At 36.7% G+C, this 25,127-nt stretch overlaps 1 protein-coding gene across 3 annotated transcripts in view; it reads left to right on the top strand.

Moving 5' to 3' along the window:
* The window catches only part of DEG2 (DEGP protease 2), a 254,542-nt gene extending 230,173 nt beyond the window's left edge, over positions 1-24,369 (top strand). For all 3 annotated transcript variants that reach the window (XM_089800920.1, XM_089800921.1, XM_089800922.1), the window contains exons 12-21: positions 637-716; positions 18,756-18,812; positions 22,018-22,121; positions 22,296-22,383; positions 22,563-22,648; positions 22,856-22,880; positions 22,983-23,054; positions 23,160-23,210; positions 23,329-23,389; positions 23,493-24,369. In XM_089800920.1, coding sequence (XP_089657046.1) covers positions 637-716; positions 18,756-18,812; positions 22,018-22,121; positions 22,296-22,383; positions 22,563-22,648; positions 22,856-22,880; positions 22,983-23,054; positions 23,160-23,210; positions 23,329-23,389; positions 23,493-23,737 — 869 coding nt within the window. In that variant the 3' untranslated portion in view covers positions 23,738-24,369. The remainder of the gene's footprint in view (positions 1-636; positions 717-18,755; positions 18,813-22,017; positions 22,122-22,295; positions 22,384-22,562; positions 22,649-22,855; positions 22,881-22,982; positions 23,055-23,159; positions 23,211-23,328; positions 23,390-23,492) is intronic.
* The last annotated feature ends 758 nt before the right edge of the window (positions 24,370-25,127 follow it).

The following is a 25,127-nucleotide window of genomic DNA, read 5'->3' on the forward strand; positions in this document are numbered from 1 at the left end:
TACACATACATATCTACTGTAAATTTGGGAAAAATTATTTGTAATTGTATTTGTGACCACATCCCCAGCGCTCAGTCCTACAATCTTGGAGAAACACTTCTCTATACAGAACTGCAAAGCAGTTTTTGTGTGGCCAGATCTTTATACTTTCAGTTTCACCTGACGTTTCATGTTATTTGTTTGTACTTAAAGTAGTAACTTTGGAAGATCTCCTTCAGTGAGAAATAACATTCTTCTAAGATTTGGATAGACTTACACTCCTTGCATGTAGATTGTTATTGGCCCATCTGTGCTGCTGATTACTTTGCAATATTCTGGTATGTCTGATAAATTTCCAATCGAGTTGTAGTTGTCTTCTTACTCTCTTTTTTTGATGTCCTCAAATATTTTGTAGATATTAAGTTATTTGATGTGGCTTCATCTGTTTTTATGATGACGAGTAGCTAACAAGATCTAAGATTAAGAGATTTTAGAATTTATATTTTCACATGAATTTAATGTGGATGCATTTTGCTTCATTTCATAGTTGTAAAAATTAATAAAGTACTTTTCAAGTTGGTTGTAATATAGTTTGATTTAGATTCTAGGTCATATTAACACCTTGGCATTATATTCATTGTGGTATTTCATTTGCAGGGTTTCCTTGTCTAGGTGTGCTACTTCAGAAATTGGAGAATCCAGCACTTAGAGAATGTCTCAACATAACTTCAAATGAGGTATATATGAGTTTGCACATCCTTTGCTATACCCCAGAAAATATAAAATAATTCTGACTTTGTTTATGCTTATAAGTTATTATTGTAATGATTGCTATTCTTGTTTAGCCTATTGCAAGTTATTAATAAAGTTACTAATTTATTTGAGTTTAGAATGAAACAATAACTTTAATAATCAAAGTTGCAAAGACTTAAATTGCATTATTGTGATTATCATATTTCATCATTTCCAAAAAATAATTTTCCTTTTGTAGTGTATCACGAACCATTGCTTGCATTATTAGTGGTTCAGTAATTAAATTAAATTTCATTCATTATTAGTCATATTTAAATTATCTTTATATCCTTAGTGTAGAAAAGGCTATCACTGATACTACTAGAGGTAATCATGAGGCCAAAGACACATAAAATTTCATAAGCCACCTAATACCTCCTCCACCATCCATTTCAGTTAGAATAAATAAATTGATCCAAGAGGTAAATGTATCATACAGTAATCCTGTCATGTCCCCTTTCTAGTGACATAACTTTAACAGGGGAATTTGCCTATCATTGACTCTGGTAGGCAAATGATTTTGGAAAGAGAGTCATTTTATTTCCAGATGGTTACATTTTTGCTCTCGGAGAATAATAATTCAGTAAGTGGGGCCTACTTGTTCTAATATTAAATTAAGGTTGTACTTTAACTTTATAAAGTTATTTATTCAATCTTATAAAGTTAAACAATTAAAAAAGTACATTATAAAAGACAATTCCGGAAGCTTCTAGCGACTTCTCAAAAAAGTGAATAAATAGAGGACATGAGGCACCCATTCAGAAAAGGGATTTTGTGGATTCTTCTTCTTCTACAATTGAAGCAATTTGTAGTCATTTGGTCTGCAAATTTTCAGTCTATCTTTGGGAACGATAACTCCCATTGATAAGCAATTTTGAGGGGGTGGAATATCACCCGAATTATTGCAATATTGGAGGTGGCACCACAGCCATTTCATTGGAGCAGAGTTGTGGCTTAAGGCCGGATTTCGTGAGAGTTTGTCAGAGGGAAAAGGGTTTTAACCAGTTACAGATTTGGAGGGCTCGAAGGAAGCTAAGAAGCCTTGCGATTATTAATCAAGCAAACCACCTGATTCTTTCCGCGTCCAGACAGCCCAACCCGTGCCAGCAAAATCAGTATAGTTGAAGTTCACGTAGTCATCCGATTGCTTGGGCTTCGATTCATCACATTCCGCAACAGGACCGCACTCGCATCGGTTCAGAGTATTTGTACAGAACTCGTCGTAGGTTGAGAATAACAGTCAACGCGACCGGCAGGATCATCAGCGCCACTCATTTGGAGTTTGGGAAATTAAATCGCAGACCCAGCATAGCTCGACGCTGGAAATAGAATGGATCTCTGACCTATCCGCAACTAGGTTGGCTGGAGCGACTGCGGAACGACTACTATCAGGTTCTTTCACAGTTGTGATTTGGGAGGTCAGCGCACAACTAAATATTGGACTTGTGACCTTGTTTCGGGGCTAGTAAATTGAATTCGAGGGCCAGAAAATTTCATTCCATTACCTGCGATTGGATTCACAGAGGGGCGACCCAGTAATCTTTTCCTAATCTGCCACCAATCGTCTAAAGTACCATTTCACGTTATGGATTAAGGACATTGAAGGAAGCTAAATGTATTACCAATGCAAAATCAGGTTTTTTTATATAGCTATCTATATCCGTTTAATGTTCAGTTATTGAATCATTAATGAATATTGCTGGTAGATTTATCTATATCACTTGTGCATTTCGCTGGAGATAATACCATCTGAGGTTTCTTGATAAGTAATTGATAATCGTCCCAATCCAGTATTGTTTTTTTTTAGGGGGGGGTTATTACAGATCCATTGAAAAAAAAATGTATATGTCAGAATTGAATAACTAGCTAAATTAATATGTTGGTTGGGAGTTTTATGAGCAGCAATTCACTTATAAAGAGTATTGTATTAGTTATCACGTAGACAAAAAATTGTAATAAAAGACCAGTAGTTTCCTTTATTAATATGAAGCAATTAATGTTATATAATAATAATAACAATAGAGGCAGTGGTTGGTTTTGGTTGTGAGGAGGCATGGCTATGAAAGGTTGTGACCATCCTTTAAAGATAGCAACTTCCAAAAGTTGTCCCTCTTCAAAGAGACATGGAAATATAGAGATGGAAGAATTTGATTGAATAAGAACATCAAACCAATCAACATTTGGACTCGTCTAAAAGAGCAGCGATTAGTATCTCAAGAATGAAACAACAGACTTACAAACTAATTCTATATTCCACAAGTATATTTATATGAAATGGTATAATCAATAATTGCTGTGTGATAAAGGGAAATGCATATTCTAAATGTAGTCTATCTATAACTCACCAAGCAATCTTATGGAGAAGTAAATGCAAGAAAGGGGAGCAGATATGAGATCACCATCTAATTAGACCACATCATGATGGATGTCCAATATGCCTGCCTCTTGGGGCCAATGGGTATTAGTCTGCATTTGGGTTTAGATAGGAGGATTCCTGGGCATGCAATTTCCTTTCCAACATTTGTGATGATTAATTGTTGGAGAAACCACATTCATAAGTGGATTGTAACGTGACATGATTAGGCTGAACTCTATATAAGCAAGATACCACTGTATAATAGTAATATTGATAGAAAGAATGTGTTTAAAAAATATAATTTGAACATAATATTAAAAAGTCATGTAAAATTCAGATGTATTTAAAATATCGAAATGTAATACAATAATGTGGTGATCAAAGTAATAACTATGACAAAATTAACATTCTCTAATCCTAAAACATGAACCTCTATTTAAAATAACAATTGATTCAAATAAAGTGTGCAACTGTAAATCATTTAAATTGTAATCAATCAACAATGTAAATTGGATCAATTCAATGAAATAAAATATGTAAAACTTAGTTGTTTAAAAAAATCAGAAATAATTATCAATTTGTATGTTTGGAAAAAATGAAAATAAATGAACTAACCTTGTACATTTTTTAAATTTGAGAAAATTGTTCTTCAAAACACTTAAAGATAATTTCAGTTCATTCTAGAATGCATTAATCTTACATGTTAAATATGGGTTTACAAAACTTTTAAGAGAAAAAAAAGTATTCCTTATTTGCATATTTTCCATGTTTTCGATGTGTTTTTTAAGTCAAACAATCACTCACAAAAAGTCCAAGGAGTAAATGTGGCAAAAAGCAGCTGAAGCGAAAAACCTTCTAGAGTTGATGAATATGCCTTAAACCGTGGAATATATTTTAATTTTTTACTTTGTTTAGTCTATTTTTGGGTTTTCTTTCATGCCCTAGATGCTAAACCCTTACTATTTGCATTATGATTACCAAGTAGAGGATTCTCAATGGCTCCCCTTGGTCATTCTTTGTATTGCTTACATTGCTTTGTCACCAACTTAAATTTCAAAAGTTTTAGGATTTTGATCATTTTCTGAGCTTGATTGGAATTTTTAAGTTTCCTATACTACATGATATTCCTTCCAAGTCCCCTTTTCTAATTTCCTCCGAGTTCTCTTAACCATTTCTCTTCATTTCAATATTTTAGATTTTCCCATTTTGGACTTTTCCGTTGCAGCATGCCATATTCAAGTTTTCCATCCTGACATGTCAGTCCTTCTAGTCCCTTATTCCCATTTCCTTCCAAGTCATCTTACCTATTTTCTTTCCTTTTGAGATTTCAAAGTTTTATATCTCGATCTGCTATTTCAGACTTTACCTTCTTGGCATGGCAGTCCTTCAAAGCCACCATTACATATATCCCTCTAAGTTTCTGTTCCCTCTTTCCTAGCATAATCTAGCTTCTAAACTCTTACTTTGCCCATCAATGGTAATTGATCAAAGGATTCTTCATTTGGCCTGCCTCGGTAATTTTGTGCTTTTCCTCCCTCCATTGCTTTGCCATGAACCTAAAATTTTAAAAAAATTCTAAATATGAGGCTTTTTAATCCTTTTTCATGCTTTGTTGAGATTTCAGAGTTTCCCATCTCAACATGCCATTGCTAGTAAATCATTTCTTCCCATTTCTGTCTAGATTTTGGAGTTTACCTTCCGAACATGCCATTCCTTCAACGTCCTTTATTCTCATTTCCCTCCAACTTCCCCTGTTCATTTCCATTTGTTTTCAGATTTTGTAGTTTCCCATCCCAGCATACTAGTTTAGAATTTTCTCTCTGTATGCCATTCCTACAAAGTCCTTTTTTCCCACTTGACTCCATTATGGAATTTCTTCATTCAGGACATTTAATTTATTCTCTGATTTTTCTTAGGTGGTGTGATATGAGATTACAATCTTTATGTAACTATTTAATATGTAGCTTTGGCATCTTTCGAATGTTTCTGTGAGCATTGTATGACATTATCATGTCCTCTTAGTGGACATAGGCTGAGAAAAGATCCTTAGCCTAACTTTGGTTTTTTTGTATACTAATTGGATGTTGTATAAGTAGTCTCCACTAATTAACACTTAGTTCTCTCCGTTCAAATAATAGAATAACCATTTTGCTGCATGAAAAATGATAAGAGGATAAGATAGGTTTTGGATTTGATTTTGTTACTGCTTGCAAATGCATGCTTTTGATATGTTACCTCTGATGTTAAACGTGTCATGTATCATTATTTCAATGAATAAATTAAAATCACCAAAGAAATTGTTGCTGATCAAATTATTTTTTTAGATCATTAGAAAGATAAAAATATGTTTATTTCGAAAAAGGAACCTAAATTTAAATTATCAAAAAGTGCCTGATGTATTTTTAAAAAAAAAGATATTTAAATAATTTTTCGGAGAATAAAAGCTGAAAAAAATGAATAAGATTAAAATCCATAAAAATTTATAGAGTGGCTTGAATGATGAGAAAGGCATCTGTTTTTGATAAACAATTTTCTTCATCTAAGATTGAATGATGTTCATCTTTTCTCTTGAGGATTGAAACCCTCAAGGTTCAAATTGAGAATAACAACTTCCAGTCAACAGTGTCAAATTTCCACAATCCATTAGATGTGAGCTAGTTTATTTCTGGATTTGATTGTGTGTGTTTTTTTCATATTTTTCATTTTTCATTCTTGCACTCTCTCATCCTGATGCTGGATCACAGAGTGTGATCCGAAACGTTGATGATAAAAAAACATACACAATCAAATCCAGAAATAAACTAGCTCAAACCTTCCAATCCCTTTATGGTGAATTACAAAGGTTGCATTTGAGCAATGTATTTTTGTTTCTGGTAATTCCTAATTTTGGTTGAATTTTTGAAGGGATCTTAATCAAGAAATGTAGTAGCTAGTCATTATTTGGGTGGGATTTATAGTGCTTATTGATGGACAAATCAAGCCATTCTAGAAGGATGATTAATGGAGACTAGTGGGACTATTTGTCACTAGACAGATCAGTGTTTATGGGTGCTCTAAGACAAGATTAATTGATGAATCAAAGCGATTTTCAGTCACTACAATGCTGCTAGTCTTGCTGCATGCCACTATAGTGTTACAAGGTTTGATTTTTCTGATTTTAGAGGTATTCCTTCTTCAACAAATAATAACATAAAAAGGGTCTTTTGACCAAAGCAACAATTTGGGTGGGCACTATTAATGTTTTGCCTAGAATAATGAGAAAGTTAAAGAACCAAAAATTGGAATCGGATCGGAATCGGCAAGGCCTACTCGAATTGTGAATCGCCTATGAATTGGCAAGGTGAAAAAAGCCTTGAAATTTAAAGATTTTAAAATTGGTGATTTTTGGTGATTTTTTACAAACTTGCCGATTTTGCCAATTTCTGGCGATTTTTAACAAAAATCGCCAATTCAAGCAATTTTTGGCACATGAATCAGCGAGCTGATTCACCGACACACCATGAATCACATGCCTTAAGTCAGATCGTTAAATTGCTTGAATCGCAGCAATTCACGTTACTCTGCAAGAAACAACAATAAAGTAAAATAGAGAAAAATAGGCACAATAAGACAAAATACACTTATCCCGAGAAAATCCTTCAGCTTGAAGGGAATGTCCCAGCCACACCAACAAAAATCTCTTTTATTGATAATAAATATTCAAGTACAATGCTTTCACTTTGATATAGTTGTATCTACACATAAAAGAACACTCATGTATATAATATAGAGTTGAGAGACTCTTCATATCACAACTGAAGGTCCCTTTAATTTCTAAAAATAAGTCTCTTCATATTTCCAAACACATGCCTCTTCGCATGACACGTGCCTTTTCATATAATAATATTTCAAATATTATCATAAATATCTTCTCCAGTTGTATACACAATACATAGTTATTATCTCAGTTTCAATTTATTGCAAAAGCGGAGATAAAGATCTCTATCACAACTATAATCTTCAACACTCCCTTTTAGCAAGAAAGAGGTCTTTAGTATAGTAGGAACACATAGCTGCAACCAAAAGATGTTAATGATAAATTTTCATCTCATTAAAACTTGTTGTCTCAGCATAACACAATTCATCATAGTCGCAAAAAATCAAAGTCATTGAGTCACACACACGACTTCCACCATGCCTACTCATAGAGGGTGGGATGAAGGCTTTCACCTTAGACTTCTCCTTGAAAATAACACATTTCTATCAAGCCTCATTCTAGAGGGTGGATCCACTGTACCTACTCGCAGAGGGTCGAATGAGGGCTTTGATCTCAAACTTCTCCTTGAGAAGAATGCATTTCCATCATGCCTCAACGCAGAGGGTGGAACAAGGGCTTTCACTTCAGACTTCTCCTTAAGAAGAATGCATTTCCACCATGCCTCATCACGTAAGGTGGAACAAGGGATTTCACCTTGGACTTCTCTCACAGAGAAGAACTAAGAAAAGGATTCATTCACAAGGGATTTCACCTTGAACTTATCTCGTAGAGAAGAACTCATTAGCAACATGTATAAGAATGGTTGAGATTCTACAGAAACTCCCTCTCAACAGGAACAACTTTGATCACCACAATAGGATAGTTGGTTTAGTCTCCCTTTCAAGCTGAAACATTTCCCGCCAGATATCATTTCTTGTATATGATCTTTCTCTTTTAATACATGCATCATCAATTCAGTCCAAAATTGCAAACAACATCCTCATACAATCTACATAATCTATCATCATCCCATTGTGTCCTGCAACCAAGAGAGATAAATAACTACTCATAAGGTCAACCTATCATAGAGATCAATGCAAAGGTATACTCTATTTCCAGTTATATAACAAAAAAATCATAATCATAGAATCCTCATTCCTTTGTAGTGAGGTATACCAAAGGAAATTGCTGCCTTTCAAATTCTTTGCAACTAGTACAAGCTTTGCAGTCTTAGTAACACAAAATCCTTGTGTATGAGCAGCAAAGACAAAGCCAAGTTTGTTGGATACCATGAGTGCCTTCAGTGGAGCATACTTGGCATCAAATTTAAGGGAATCAATACTGTGATCCTTTTAAAATAATGTCATCAAAAGTCTCCCTCTGCCCTTCCTTGATCTCTATTTTACCTAGAGGAGTAGACTTATAAAATGGTATCTTTCAAACAGATGATAGAACAAATGACTATGCTGCAAATATGCAAAGGATCTAACAGACTGCAGGTGAAAAGATCCTAGAGACAATAACATGAAAAAGGCCTGTGTTTCACAACAAAGTTCCCTTGACTTAGAAAGAAGGAATGAATTCCATTCTAAAAATCTCCCCACAAAATTACTCGACGAGTCTAAAAACTACCAACATAAACTGTATTTAGCAAGATACCTAGTCAATCAATCATTGATTGCTAGATTCAGAATCAAATACTGGCAATAATCATATTGTGAGACAACTAAATGCAGACCAGGATGTAAGAAACTTGATACTCTGCCAGAACTTCACAGAGAATCGTCATGCAAATAATAGTGTTGACAACCTTGCTACATACACAATAGCACCCAATAATTATAACCACACTCTCTTATACGCAACAGAACCTGTCAACTTATGCTGACTAGAAGAAGAAACTGCCGAGGTTTGCGAGGTTGTGGAGTTCAATAGAGCAGATGACGCCATTGCTTGAAAGTGAGTGGAAAGGAGCCCAACCTTTGCGCGATGAAAACCATCATCAATTTTGACTTCAGATAGGCTTGTCCTTTCACTTATCACGCATAACTAACTGCAGAAAAGAAAAAGAAAATAACATGAATATAATATCATCAAACACATGAGACAGTAAAAAAATGAGGCATGCAGTACATAGGTGTACAAATTCACCAATATTGAAGCTTCATAAATATAAAATACATAGGAGCAAAATAAAATTGACGAAAGAAGGAACAGGACAGGACATACCCGATATCAATAACCTAATTAAATGCAAAGCCAAAAATGATAAGTTATAATGGTGCCAAGGAAACATTATGCTGGGCAAGTCATGATGCCAAGACATCATCCACAATGAAACGAGGAGTCTAATAGCATACAGCTAGAAGAGAAAACAAACCAATAAAATAATCATCCGGCAATAAAGCATAAGGACAAGAGTAAGCTTGAGCAGAGAACTTGATCACAAGTCATCTTGAATGTGATGGGTAGAATATCACCAAGACGGACTTGATGGGAAAAGCAAGATGCTAAAGACAAATATCATATAGAATAGATTAAGCATGCAACAAAAACCAAGTAATGAGATCTTAGCACTTTGTGTTGTTATCTAACTTGACTCTAATATCATGTTAATGTTTTTCCCAGAATAATGATAAAAAAAAAAGAAAAATAGAAAAAAATAGGCACAATAAGACACAAGACATTTATCTTGGGAAAACCCTTTAGCTTGAAGGGGAAAACCCAGCCACACCAGAAAAATTTCTCTTTTATTGATAATTAATATTCATGTACAATGCTTTGACTTTGATATAGTTGTATCTACACACAAAAAAGAACTCATGGATACATAGAATTGAGACTCTTCATATCACAACTAAAGGTCCCTTCAATTTCCAAAACCAAGGCTATGCATAGTTCCAAACACATGCCTCTTCGCATGACACATGTATTTTCATAGAATGATATTTCAAATATTATCATAAATATCTTCTCGAGCTGTAAACACAATAGATAGGTTGTCGTCGGTAGAAATTGTGCATCGGCCAACGGGTCCCTTCGGTAAAAGTCTTGTTATGTAGTCGACGAGTAAACAGTTTGTAGCAGGTATAATGTACCTGGCCGACGGACTCCTTCGGAAAAGTTCTTCGGAGAGTATTTATAACCCCTTCGTGAAGCATTGTAAAGAGAGATATCTTATGAGGAAAGCATGATGTACTGTTGGTATATGCAAATAATAATAAGAGTTCTGCTGTTTGCTGTTCGGTGTTCGTGTCTATTTCCTGTGTGCATTGCTTAATTAATCCATATGGTAAACATTTGGCGCCGTTGCCCGATGGATTTGGCACGCAGGTAGGTGGATATGAATTAAATGCCGAATCAGTTGAACAAAGATAAGTGTAAGCTGAAGGAAAAAGATGACATACGCGTTGCGCAGGAAATTTTAATTTTGGCTCAGCAGATAGAGCGTCGAAGGAGGTTTCAGAACATTTTCGACAGAAACAAGAGTGCAGAAGGATTGTTGAAGGAGACTCGACAACGGCTTGATTTGGTGGAAGAAGCGAGGGAGGAGTTTCTGAACCTGCATACGCCACGGGAAGAGAATCCTAACGGAAGGAGATCGACTCGCACGGCTCGGAGTGCCGAAGGAGCACGAGCGTGGAGTGACCTCTTCGTCCGAGATATACTTCCGGAACGAACAGCTTCGGTTGACGAACCCTCTTCTTCACCAAACAACGCGGAAGCAGAAAACAGCGCGGGTATTGAAAACAGTGCGGGTGTTGAAAACAGCACGGGTGTGCAGAACAGCGCGGGTGTTCAAAACAGCGCGAGAGCTCAGAACAACGCAGGTGCTCAAAACAGCGTAGGTACACAACAAAACCCTCAACATACAGTGATAATGGCAGGTCCGAAGGAAAAATTGCCTAAATTTGATGGTGATGAAGCAGCTGATCCCATTCGACATTGTAAAACATGTGAAACGATCTGGAGGGCGAATGGCATAACAGATACAAATGAATGGATCCGACAATTTCCCGCAACCCTAGGGGGTGTTGCCATTGATTGGTTTACTGATGCCGATCCACAGAAATTAAATAGTAGGGATAACATTAAGGAGTTCATCGCAGAATTTCAACTTTTGCGTGATGACAATGAAATTGTTGCAGAGATATTCAATACCAAGCAAAAGAAGAATGAAACAGTACGGATCTTTGCTAGGAGATTGTAGGACTTAATCAGTAAAATGGAGAATAAACTGGCATATGGGCTCCAGAAAAGATGGTTGATTGAAGGCCTTCACCCGAAGCTGCGGAAAAAGATGAAGATCGTGCCACCATCCACATACAATGAAGCGTACAATCGAGCAATGAACCTCGAAAGTGACCAGAAGACAAAGAAGAAGAAGAAGACCAGCTCATCCGATTCAGATGACGATGCATCCTCAGGAGATGATAGCAGCGATGACGAAGGAAGCAACAAGAAGGTTCGTGCCCTCCAGAAGGACATGATGCAGATGATGAAGGAATTCAAAAGCATGAACAAGGAAGCTAAGGGCAATGACCTATGGTGCACGAAATGTAAGAAAGAAGGCCATACGAAGGGATCTTGCCTCAAAGATCAGTTTTGTGAAATCTGTCAAATCCTGGGACACTCAGTAAAGGAATGCCCTTTCAATTTAAAAACAAGGACACCACAGCAAGTGTTCCTATCATAGGAGGCATCCCCGTCAGGAGGAAACGGGAACACCAGTACGGAAGGTGCCACATCAGGCGGATATAGAAACAACCGGCGCGGTCCAAACAACAATAGCAATAACAACAATGGTGGCAACAACAACAATGGAGGAAGGAGTCGAATTCAGTACGATGCGAATGGTCGGCCAATCGTTCAATGCCGCGCATGCAATCTGTGGGGTCACTTCGCCTGGGAGTGCACAACGACAAACACACCGAAGCTGCTATGCCGTTGGTGTGGACCTGGAGATCATGATGATACTAAGTGTCCGAAGTCCGGAGTAAATTTGATTACCGTAGGGACAGACGAAGAAGTTCTGGCAATCACTCGGAAATAGGCAAAGCTATATCCTGACCCAGTGGAAGAAAAAAAGAGACTGGAGGAAGCAAGGGCAGAGATCCAGAAAGCAACACAGGTAGAAATGGCACACCTAAAGGACTCGCCAAGTAGCTCAGTCAGGAACTGTGCAGAACAGAACATTGTACGGCAAATATTGCAAACTGAGCTACCCGTCAGGATAAATGATCTGTTGCTCATGATGCCTCAACTCCGTACGGCCCTCACAAATATAGTCCCAAGTGCTAAGCAACCCGTAGAGCAAGACAACAACAAACAGGGGGGTACAAGTGCAAAAGATCCGATGTTGTTAGATCTTTCCTCTGGACGCTATCCGGCGGTTGTTGAAATGGGCATTCTCAGGACTGTACTAACGGACACGATCGTCGATGGAGGATCCAATGTCAATGTGCTACCAGAGGATACTTGGAAGAAGTTGGGCCGGCCGACATTATGGCCACCTACCTTCTAGTTGCTAACGGCCGATCAACATGGAATCAAGCCATTGGGAATACTCACAGCACAACCAATGACAATCGGAACACAACCATTCCTGTTGGACATCGTTGTGATTCCTCTCAAGCGGAAGGGGTACGATGCTATTTTGGGTTGGGGGTGGCTAATACAAGCAAAAGCAAAGCACGATTAGAAGAAAAATACTTTCACTCGAAAGCAAAGGTCGGAAGTATGTCATTGATCTGCACACTCAGATGATCGGGGACGAAGCCCTCTCGTCAGATTCTAACGGAGAAGAGGATGAAAAGGGGCAAATTATGGAACCGGATCAGGAGGGAGTTTTACGACTGGAAGGAGATGACTTTTCTTTTTGGGGGGGATGATGTCGTCGGTAGAAATTGTGCATCGGCCGACGGGTCCCTTCGGTAAAAGTCTCGTTATGTAGCCAACGGGTAAACAGTTTGTAGCGGGTATAATGTACCTGGCCGACGGACTCCTTCGGGAAAGTTCTTCGGAAAGTATTTATAACCCCTTCGGGAAGCATTGTAGAGAGAGATATCTTATGAGGAAAGCATGATGTACTGTTGGTATATGCAAATAATAATAAGAGTTCTGTTGTTTGCTATTCGGTGTTCGTGTCTATTTCCTGTGTGCATTGCTTAATTAATCCATACGGTAAACATAGGTATTATCTTGTTATGTCCCTTTTCTGAGGTGTACATGGAAGTATTTTCCCCATGTGAAATGCACTATTAAAATACCACTCTTGTTATTCCCTATGTCTGTATGGTGAGGGAGGAGAAATGGTTGTACGGCTCAAGGAGGTAGGTTGTATGATAGGATGGACATGTGATGGTCGTACGGTTATAAGGAGGGATGTTGTACGGTCAAAGGGTGCAACTGTACAGTGGAGGTGAGGGATGGTATACGAAGGTGGTAGAGTTGATAACTGTGCCGGAAAAATAAGGTCGTACAGTGGGGGGGGTAACTAGGCCGTACGGTATACTAATGAGGACCTTACATGGGTGAAAGTCTAAGGTCGTACAGTATGTTTGGAAAGGAATGCCTGAAGAGAGGGACTATACAGGTGATGCGTTGAGTTGAAGGAAAATGGAGAAGGGTGGACAGATGGTGTAACAATAGAGAGTTTAAATGCAGATAAACAAAGAGATTGAATTACCCAATACATACAACAGAGAATTGATCAAATTAAACACAATGATTTCTCCAATTCACAATATGATGGTGCTCCAATTTGCCACATTCGAGCAAAGTGTTACAGGCAATGGAATAAGGTGAGGGTCAATCCCACCGAAACCAGACAAACCAAATAGGGAAGGTCTTTCACTTCCGAAATGGCGAACAACAAAGAACTCCAACAAGAATTCACAGTACATAGAAAATAATCCAAATTGCATACCTAATGACTACCTACAAGCAGTGCTTAAATACCCGTAGGGGAAAAGTTTCCAAGGGTGTACAAAGATAGCCGACGGCAACATAAATTATAGAAACAAAACAAAAATAGGTCCGAAATATATTAAATCAATCAGCCTATTAATAATAGTTTGATTAATGATTTATTTTATAACAGGAACATTACGTATCTCAATTTCAATATATAGCAAAATCAGAGATAAAGATCTCTATTGCAGCTACAATCTTCAACACCCACAAGGTCCAAATTCTTGTTCATGGACAACCAAAGTCAAATGAAGGAGGTACAACCAGGGCTGGTCGGGCTACCATTGGATGATCCACTTTTGCTAGAGTGAGATAGTGACTTAGATGATAAGGAGCCTTTGGATATTGATTGCTAGAATGAGGCTTGATTTCATATCCTGTGCCCATAGCCTTTTATATTTTGATGTTTGAAACTTCCACTTACATGTTTGTGACATCTTGAGTTTAATATTTATGTTGATAGACCATGGTTTTGATGTTTGAGATTATTGTTGTAATATTGTTATCCTGATTTATATTGTTGCTATCATCATTTATGTTGTTATACTATTGTTGTAATTTGTGCAATGGTTTATTTTCCTATTTCTTGTTGTTATCAATTATTGCCATCTCTCTCTCTCTCTCTCTCTCTCTCTCTCTCTCTCTCTCTAATATCTTAGTACAGTTTGAAAAATTCACACACACGCACACACACACTCACAATCCCAAACACTTCCACCCATACACACCCACACTGCCCACCCCACCAACATACACACACATTTTAAAAATTTGTATATTGTCATCCCCTATTTTTGAATCTTTAGGAAATGTTCTAGAAATGCATCACCTGACTCTTGTTCTCGTTCCCAAATGCCTTGGAAGATAGACTCAAACCAATAAGGTCTCACTAAACAAAGAAGAGGCCAAAAATACATGGGAAGAAACCCCTTTCTAAAAACGAGAGATGCAATGAAAAGAAAGTGCATGTGACAATCATAAAGGACTCAAGATGTCCCCTCAAGTACTGAATCTGTCACAATAGTTCAATGAATATCCCCCAATATGAGTGAGAAAAGAAGGATAGGAATACCCCAAATGAAGTAGCTCCTACGTCGATTACAATTTCCTAAAGATAGATGATTCATTGCCGACAAACAACATTTCTTCCCTTAGGGAGAAATAAATCCAATAGAGATAGGAGAAACCACTCCCATAAACTGGAAAATGTGAGAATTGAAATCCAAATTGCTAGCTGCCAAAGTCAGCAAACTGCAGCAAGTACTTATTGAAGAAAATTAGTGTACACCTCCCTTTTCACATTTTTTAAACCCTTAAAACACATGCCTTTTTCATAGTTTATTTTTAAAATCGTGTAAAGCTCTACAAATGTTTATTTGCTATATTTTTTGACATGCGTATACATTTTTGCAGCACTAATGTGGGCGCTCGCGTTAGTGTATGTATAGTATTGCCTTGATCTATGTGCAGCCCCAAAATGCTTGCGTGATTTTTACTGGCTTTGATTTTGACAATTTGATCATCAATTTATGGATTTTCAAGCTATTTGAGCGTGATAGTGATATTTGTTTGGGCAAAAGTGTCCAAATTTCTCAACTACCCCAAGATTTTGTCTTGATTCCTGTGCCCAAAACTAATTTGACCCAGGTTTTCAATTGCTTGGATTTTGATGAAACAATAGTCAATCCTTGGGGTCTTTGATGTGATGACACGATGACAACCTCCATTTGACCCCAATGTGCACAAAATATTCACCCAAGGTTGGATGCCTGAACCATATGGATAATAACTTGACAGGTTTGGAGCTCTAATACCATGTAGGAGTTGATGAAATAAGTATAACCAGTGGAGCCAAGAAAAGAGATCAAGCAAATGTGGAATTGTATATTGATCAAGCACAATAATGAACTGGGATACAATTACAATGAATGATTGACGTGCTTAATAGAAAGCAAGAGATGCTGTAGTCTTGAATTTAGAACAACTAAAGTGATGCAAAGTAGGAGTTAAGTTAAGATCAGCTACAATTAATCTATAGCTAAAAAGGAAAAGTCTAGTTGAATAAAGCACTTATGTTTAGCTTAAGTGAAAAAGAAAGTAAAAGACCTAAATGATAAATAATTAGATAAATGTCCCATTTACTCTAACAATTACTCCATAGAGAACACTTTTATTCTGGCAGGTTTCTGGTAGGATTATTAGACTATGAATCACATCTTGACTCTCCACACTATCATTGAGGTGGCTCGTTCTAACTCCTTAAAGACTTTTTCTTGCTTTGTTGACATAGCCCCTCGGAAGGCCCTTTTTTAGATGTTGTGTCATATACTCATCTTGACGGCTCTCCACACTGCCATTACGAGATTGTGCGAGGTGCTCTTGGGTCGTCTTAGGACTCCCACTAGTTTCTCCAACTTCATTAACAACACCATTGGGGTAAATCAGGATTGCCCTCTATCTCCTACTCTATTTGGGATTTAGAGTGATGAGTTAGAGGAATTTCTTCAAGAGCACCTTTTGGTGGATAATGGGTGCCTTCTCCACTAGACTTTGGTCCATATCCCTCTTTCCTATTAGTGATGTTATTCTTTTGGCCTCTTCTCCTAAGGGTTTATAGAGGCAATTAGATTGCTTGGCTTCTTTTTGCAATATGAGGAGGTTGACTTTGAGCTTGGGTAAAACTAAGATTATGTTCTTCAATTGCCTTAAAGTTAAAACCTCTCGTCAGTGGCTTTGTGCTCGACATTTTCTACTATACCTTCTTAGGGATCAAGTTTTCAAGACCTTGATTCAGTTCAAGGCTTGCCCTTCATCTACATATTAACAAGGATTTTAGGTCCCTTGGTCTTCTTGAGAGAGTGTTTCAGGCATCACTTCCAAGACATCTTGTTCAAGATGACACTTCTTGATACTCTTATTCAACCTACTATTATTTACAACTTCGTGGTTTGGGGACCTTCACTACTTGAGTCTGACTAGGCTTCCATTGAGTGATTCATATCCTCCTTGACAGTCTATTAGATGTAGACAATCTACACCTACCAGTATTGTCCTTGCAAAGTTTGGGGCTTGCCCCTTTAGGCTTGAGGCCATTTTTGACCTCATTTGGTTCTTAGATTGTCTTCGTTGCTTTGTTGATTCTTGCAATGTTCGCCAAAGGTATCCCTACCTTGCATATTGCTCCTTCGAGTCCCTTGTTCTTTCTACTACTTTCAACTGTCAATCTCATTGTTGGCTTGTTGCTGCCGCAACTCTCTTGGGTACTATTGATATTGAGATTGATTATCTTCCCCCATTTCAGTACTCTCTAGGATGCCCCTCCCCACCTCCTCCCCCGAGGAAGGAATAGAATAGGTGCACTAGGGATGATGGCTTTCTTTGCTGAGCACTTTTTCGAGCTTCGAGATGGCAGCATTATCCACTCTTTTAATACCTCTTGTCATTGGCTGCATTCCCTTAGAATTCCCCTTGAGTCATTCAAAGAAGGTTCCCACCATCTATGTGTTGAGACCAACCACCAATTGGATAGGTCTGACATGATTTTCCAGTTTTGTACTCTCAGGGAGGTGGAGTTTGAGGAGCATTTTATCTTTTCGTGTCCTACTATTAGATTAGAGGTAGGTTTTACTACCTTTCAGGGAGGCCCAATCTCTCTCCTCCTTCGGGTATACATATTAGAGATGTGTTCCTCTTTATCTACAAAAGGTCATTTGTCTACAAGAACACTCCTTTTAGCAACCTTTGCACTCTTTATACAATAAACACATTATTTCATTCTTTATTGGGACTTGTGTGGCACCAAAAAGAATTTAACTTCACCTTCTCCTGCTAGTTCTATGAGACCTTGCAAATCTTACTTGCAAAGAGACACACCTCCTTGTCGAATGGGTCACCTCTAGAGGGAGCCTCATCAACATTGCTTCACTCCCACTCCTATGGTTATCCTTCGGTGTTGGGGTCTTTTACCACCTCTTCAACTTAGTAGTTTTGTTTGGTGGCTCAAGGTTGTCTTATCGCCCCTTCCACTCTCCCCCAGGTCTAGTGAGGTCTTGGGTTCTATCTCGCTCCTTTCTATTGTTCTCTAGTCACTTTTTGGTGTCCAGTTGTTGGTTGTTCTCTTGTTTAGCTCTTTAGTCCCATTGATCCGTTCATGATCACTTGTTGAACATTAATAAATTTATCTTATCTTATCTTGTCAAGTTGGCCCAAACCATAAAAGATGAAGGTATAGGTATGAAATTTTTTCCATTACAATACTTAGGAAATATACATTGTTATTTGGAAATTGTTACTTTCTTATTCTCTTCTATATAGGAAGTCCGGTACCTTTGCCTCCTTTATATGTTGGTGTCTAATTTATTCTATATTGTTAGAGTGGAGTTTGTTCAGTCTTAGCAAATTGTACATAATGTTCCTTCAATAAGTACACAGAGAGAACATGGTAAATCCATCATTTGGCCACAACAATTTCTATGTAACCTTCAATGTTACTTTAATTAATCTAAGAGAAAAGGGAGGATTACATGTATTTGACACACCACTGAATTTCTTTAAGCTCGTGTGTTTATACACATGTATATCTATGACAATCTATCATTTTGTAGTGTTGGCCCCACAACAATATGTGACTAATGAAGTTGTTACCTATTAAATGAATATATGAATATTTAATTTATGTTATTAGAAATTAAAAAATTCTAGTTTCACTTGCCCTTAAAATGATGACTACAATTGAAATGAGTATATAATGCCTCCAATGCATTGCTACTATTCTTGTGTATTATTTGATTTGGTGGATGCCCTATATATCCTACATGCTTGCTTCTTTTGTTTTTGATGTTAAGGATTTCTTACTTTTAGCATGTGTTTCCATCAACCTTTGAGTGTAATTGTTGACTTAATAAAAATATTTCCTTGCAGGGTGTATTGATACGAGCAGTTGAACCAACATCCCCAGCCAGTGAAGTCTTGAGAGCGGTGGGTGGCTGTTATTTAAATATTAGCATATTCTCAATTGCATAGATTCTAAAGCATTCTACCATTTGAATTTCTTTGAATTTGAAGAAAGCGGACATTACTTGCCATTTTGATCTGCCTATCCTTAAATGAAGAAAGTAATAGCTTCTTCTTTTTTAATTGCTTTGTTTACCTTACTCTAGATTTAAGATTTTCAACAGGTTCACTAATGTTGTTCTTTGACAGTACTACCTAGTTATCAAGTAACTTCTAGTTTGTAAGTGACTTAATTCATCATTCACTTAATTTCCCTTTAAACATTACAATTTCCTTAATTATGTAAGAAAGGAAACTTAAACTAAAACATATGTTAAACTCATCTCTAGTTATCTTTTCCTACTTCGTTTGTTATTTATTTCAATATCCACTCATTTGTTCATAATAGTTTAGGGTAAGAACAACCACTTAAATCTCAACTAAAACTTAGTCATTTTCATTTATGATAATCCTCATAGTAATCGTTATCGGAGTTAGGGTAAGAGACCCAACAACTAGATAATCTCCCCTGTTGATTTCGATTATTAATTCCAAGTGATAGCCGTAACTTCGACTCATAACATACAATTACTTTAACCATTTCCATTTTGTAAGGCACAAGACCTTGTAAATCAAATGCATTTATTGCCTACTTAACTTGCGTTAATCTATTTTAATGTCACATTAAGTAGATTAAGTCTTCAACTTCACATGTTTACTAATCATATTCCATTCTCTAATTCTTTCTTCTCTATTGTTCATTCTATGACATTCACTTTTAGTAAGGTGCAAGGTTCTTTTATACATCACAACATACTATTGTTACCATTATCCAAATCATAAACGTAAGGAAATACATGTTGTAACATCATTATTACTTCATTAAGCTTTTTGAAACAATTCAACATATTTTATTTTTCCTTCATTTCTCCTAGAGATATCCTTCTCCCTTTTATATTGCTTTTGAATTCATGATACATATGCATATGATCTTAAGACCCCTTTTAGGAGTTAACATTATAATTACAAAACAATACATAGATTTAATTACAATAGTAATTCAGCATTAGGACTTCATGATAATCTTCAACAACTTTCCAACAAGGATCCATACAGAGCCATCCACGAACCATGAATAATACGTCAAAATATTTTAACACCCAACCTCGTGGAACCATAAATGGTCCACTCCCTTGAGCTAGGAGATAAGACCATGATCTACATAGGTTTTAAGGCACTCTAAGGCTACAATTAACCATTTCCCAAAAAAAAAAAATCATAAAAGAGGGATCAAACACAAAGGATAATCGAAGCCAATAACAACATGAGTGTGGGCTTATGATACTTCTAGGTGTTTCATCACATACCCCTCAAATGTTGGGTTCAACATCTTGAACCATTGTCACCCTACCACTTCCAGACCTTATCCAAAATGACATATGGTCCCAGTACTCTAGCAAGGCATATGCGGCCTCAACACACTTTCCTTAATGTTGGGATCAACCTCCTAAACCATTGTCACCTTGCCACGTCTAGGCCATATACAGAATGACATATTGTCCTAGTACTCCAATAGGACAAATGTGGCTCAGATATCTCTTTTTTTTATTAATGTGTTAACCCAAACCTCCAAAACTCATTTATTTAATTAATGTTTTCACTTGATTACAAAGTCACATGTAGAGCCAGCCTACTCAGAGCCCTAGTCTCTACTACATAGGATCCTCTAGCGATCACTTATGGGTCCTAGCACACCTAACCCACCCTGCTCAACATGCAAACAGGATGTATAATTACACAAAGAAGACATCCAAACATCCAATATGAAGGTTTAGGAAGCATTCTTGGGTCCTATACCCCTAGGATAGCCCTAAGCCCTAACCGTAGTGTTTTGGGTTCCATACACATCAAAAGTACACAAACACATCATGTGCAAGGTATGAGCATAAAGTAACAACACAATCATGAATCAAAATAATATTATAAATGCCTCTGTACTGATACAAGGTCACAAAATATCCTGACAAGTACATTCTGAAGAAACCATAAAGAAAAGATAACACTCAATGTTCCATGCAATACACAGAAGCAATTTAATTACCAACTTATAAACCTGATCATATTTATACACTCAAATTATAGACACATGAAAGTTCATTCCTTTAATTAATTCTTCGGATATGATTAATATTCTTTCTATATAGGTATTCACATTTCACAATCATATGAAATTTTATACATTTTCAATCGCAAACACACACATATATTTAAGAGTCTCCTTTGTTCTAGACCCTACCTGGATTCCGCAAAGATCCTTTCCTAAAACCTAACTCGCCCTTTGTTCTTCCTCTTGCCACTAAACCTCCCAAATCCTTCAACCATATCATTCTCGTCATTGACAAAAGAAGATGTTGATCGTATTTTATTTTTCTTCATAATATTTACATTTTTTATTTCATTTTTTAAAAGATCAAATGATTTTCCATTCCCCCCTTCGTATTTACATTTTATACCCTTCATATAGTGGTGAGTATTCCTGCCTGTCACCCATTCCCTGGCAACGGCACCAAATGTTTACGGTACAGGGTAAATGGATACTTATCGCATTAAGGTATTAGAATGTAATGCAGAACAGGATACTTTACAATATGCAATTCCAATTACAACGATTACAATGATAATGATGATCCAATAGTTCATTCAAACAATGTACATATACTTTCCCGAAGGGGTGACTCAACGACGCACCCTTTCGGATACCAATTCTACCTGTCAGCTATAATACTTTTTACCAACAACATATATGTGGTTGAATAGTTTTCATATCCTTTAGGTGAAAAGACACCACCCACATTTGAGACTCCTTGATAGGTTCCCTCAAAAGAAATCTCTCACTCTAACCAGAAAGAACAGAATTGAATTTGAGGGGGGCGGGGTTGATGAAGAGGGACATGGCAACTTATGCACAATTATTGGAAGCAACCTATCACCAATCTAATCAACAAATAGGTCGTAGTACATTAATAAATCAAAATGTAACACTTTCCTGGAACCTATAACTTGTTATGGAGTCAACTAGGAGCTGACAAGACAGATTTGAAATAGAAAGTGGTATCTGTATATTGTAGTTTTCAAATAACTCTTAAGAGGTCTCAAAAGTTGTCCTGTTTGATTTGTCATCTGTGAACAGGGAGATGTTATTGTAAGCTTTGATGGTGTAGCTGTGGCGAATGAAGGAACTGTACCTTTCCGATTCTCAGAACGTATTGCATTTGGATATCTCATCAGTGAGAAGTAATTTGTGTACTGATAATCTCTCATCTTTAAGCAGTTTGATACAATTATCAGAGAAGGAAGGAACTTATTTGGATAATTTCTAAGTAGTCCTATCATTCCAATATGCAGTTGTTTTGTTTTTCACTTCATTGGTGCAAATCTTGAAATAACCCCGATTTTTCAAACATCTAGATATGCAGGTGACAAGGCAGAGATTGGTATTATTAGAGAAGGAAGGAAAATGAATGTTGTTACAACTTTAAACCCTCGTGTACACCTTGTAAGTCTGCTTTGTTTATTATTCTGTGTTCTTTGTTATCTTTAAAATGGTTATAGGTTGGAGCTTTTGGATATATATTAGAGAGAGATTTTATCTGTATATGGTATTCTCCTCAAAGCGAAGGACATCCCTTCCAGGATTGTATATGCGTTTCAGTAAATATAAATTTTTGTTCCTAGGTGCCATATCACATCGAAGAAGCTCGACCTTCATATCTCATTGTTGCAGGACTAGTGTTTACACCTCTTTCGGAACCATTAATTGAGTGAGTGCCCCTCAAAAGTTCTGTTCACAAATATTAGTGTTTATATCTTCTCAGACATTAATGAATTTTTGCAATAACAAGTGTGAGCTAGATTCTAGTTCTTTTACACAACTATTTATGGCATGATTTCATCCATTAGTTTGTATCAAATACTTGATTTCTAGCTAACTTTATTTTTAACCTTTTCCTCTTCTTTGTATAATACAGCAATGAAAGTGAGGATACCATGGGGGTAAGCTGGATACTGCTGATACTTCTATGAGCTCCTTGAATGTATTATTTGTGACGTGATTACTATCAGATTAACTCAATTATGATTGTCTTCGTGTTTCAGCTAAGACTATTAGCTAAGGCTCGATACTGTTTGCCACAATTTGAAGGGGAGCAAATAGTCATTTTATCACAGGTCTGTGTTTTCTTTTGCCCATGCAGTTCACAGGTCTCCTGTTAGAGCAGTATTTTGTTGAAATATCTTATTAATGGGCATTGCATGATTGTGTTTTGAGAACAGATTTTGGCCAATGAAGTTAATCTTGGATATGAAAACATGAGCAATCAACAGGTAAGTTAGTACCCTTTCCCATATGAATGCATATCTTCCCTCACCTTGCTGACTAGACAATTTTTGTGAAGAGAAATACAATGACAACCACTAATTTTGTTATGAATGCTGGAGTCAGGTTTTGAAGTTCAATGGGGTGAAAGTAAAAAACATACGACATCTTGCTCATCTTGTGGACTGTAAGTGCCTTTTGTACACAAATAATCTCATTGCATCTGTACTATTACTAGCACCAGATTACACTGAATTCTGTCACTGATTCTCTTTTTTCTTAATGTGTAGTGTGCAACGATAAATACTTAATTTTTGAGTTTGAGGATAAGTTGCTTGTAGTTTTGGAAAGACAAGCAGCCTCTCTAAAAACACCGCAGATCTTGCAAGACTATGGTATTGCATGTGAAAGATCCCCTGACTTAAGAGAGCCTTATGTACTTCCTGCAGAACACAATCTTGCAGAAAATGAAGATTTGGGTTGTAGCCCTATATTTAATTCACAAATTGATTTCAGCGGCATGCTCTGGGCATGAACTGTATATTTATAAATAAAATAATGCAGTTTATTCATATCAAGTTGTTGCAACCATCAGTTACCATTCATGAAAGTAAGAAGTGGATGGCATGTTCAGTAGGCAATCATGGTTTCAACAATTTGAAGTAACTTTTTATTTAAATCTATGCAGAAATGTTCACATTAGAGAACTTTCTGCAGAAAATTTTCCCATTCTGACAAAATAAAGATGCTTGAGGTGAAATTCTTGGAATGGAACATTCTTTGGATAAAGGTTACAAACAAGTGTTAGTGTTCATCTGACAAAGTTCAAATAACTTGTAACAGGTTTGCTAAGAGGATGTCACTGAATTCATTTTCTGATAGGATTAAGTTTTGGTACAACCAGAAAACATCTGATTGTCTCTACAATAATCAAAGAATCCTGTATGTAAAATTAGTCATTGGATTGTCATTCGCTTTCTGTGTTTTGCAGAAAGATAACCTCTACATAGAGAATTGATGGGGAAAGTGTACTAAGCACCTCTATCAAGAACATGCTCTTTTTGACATGACATGAAAGCAAAATACTTTTTCCTGAAATGTTTGTGATTTTTCACAGAAAAACCTCAAGTATCTATATAATTTTTAAAGAAATATTTCAAAGCTAAATGCTCCTTATTTTCATTTCTCAAAATGCCTTGAATATGGTGACAGGTATCTTTCTGATCATCCTGCAAAATATGGAAGATATGCTTGATTACGTTAGTTTATTAATCAGGTATTTTTTCATTTTTGTTTCATAGGCATAACATAAATTTTGGATTGCATCATATGACATCGTCATGGGGGCGATTTTGCTCCTCTTCCCATATTTACCATTAAATGGATCTTTCGGCTTGTAAATCTGGCCCCCCTTTGATGTGGAGTCCAGACACTACTGGGTCTTTTAATGCCAGATGACAATAATGTCAAACATATCTGCTGCGGTTCTAGATCCTCAATGGAAAGCATAATGGTGGAAGTCATAAAATATTCTACCAGGGACTTATCTACCTAAAACAACATTAAACTGTGCATTTTGTATTGCTCATTTGTACACAGTGGGAATAAATCAAGACTCGTAGGATGTTGAACTATTTTAAATCAATCTAGTATGCACTCTCTGCATAGTTCAGTTCCGAAGCCTTTAGTAGTGATATGATAGTCAATGGGGGAAATTTTACGGTTTCAGCAGACTCTCATTGAAACTGAAGTGTGCATTTTCCAAACCAAGTCACATACTTGTTTTATATGGTGAGGAATTAAATGGCTTAACTTATGAAATTGTCAGGTTGTAAATGACATTTTTTCCAGAGATCAAAGAAGTTTCAAGCTAGATAAGTTCTGCTCCTGCCTTGGGGGGTGATCGTGTAGGTCCCATAAGCTAC

Source organism: Cupressus sempervirens, chromosome 9, assembly GCF_028749045.1.
Source record: "Cupressus sempervirens isolate cs-2001-9-10 chromosome 9, ASM2874904v1, whole genome shotgun sequence".
NCBI classification, from domain to species: Eukaryota; Viridiplantae; Streptophyta; class Pinopsida; order Cupressales; family Cupressaceae; genus Cupressus; species Cupressus sempervirens.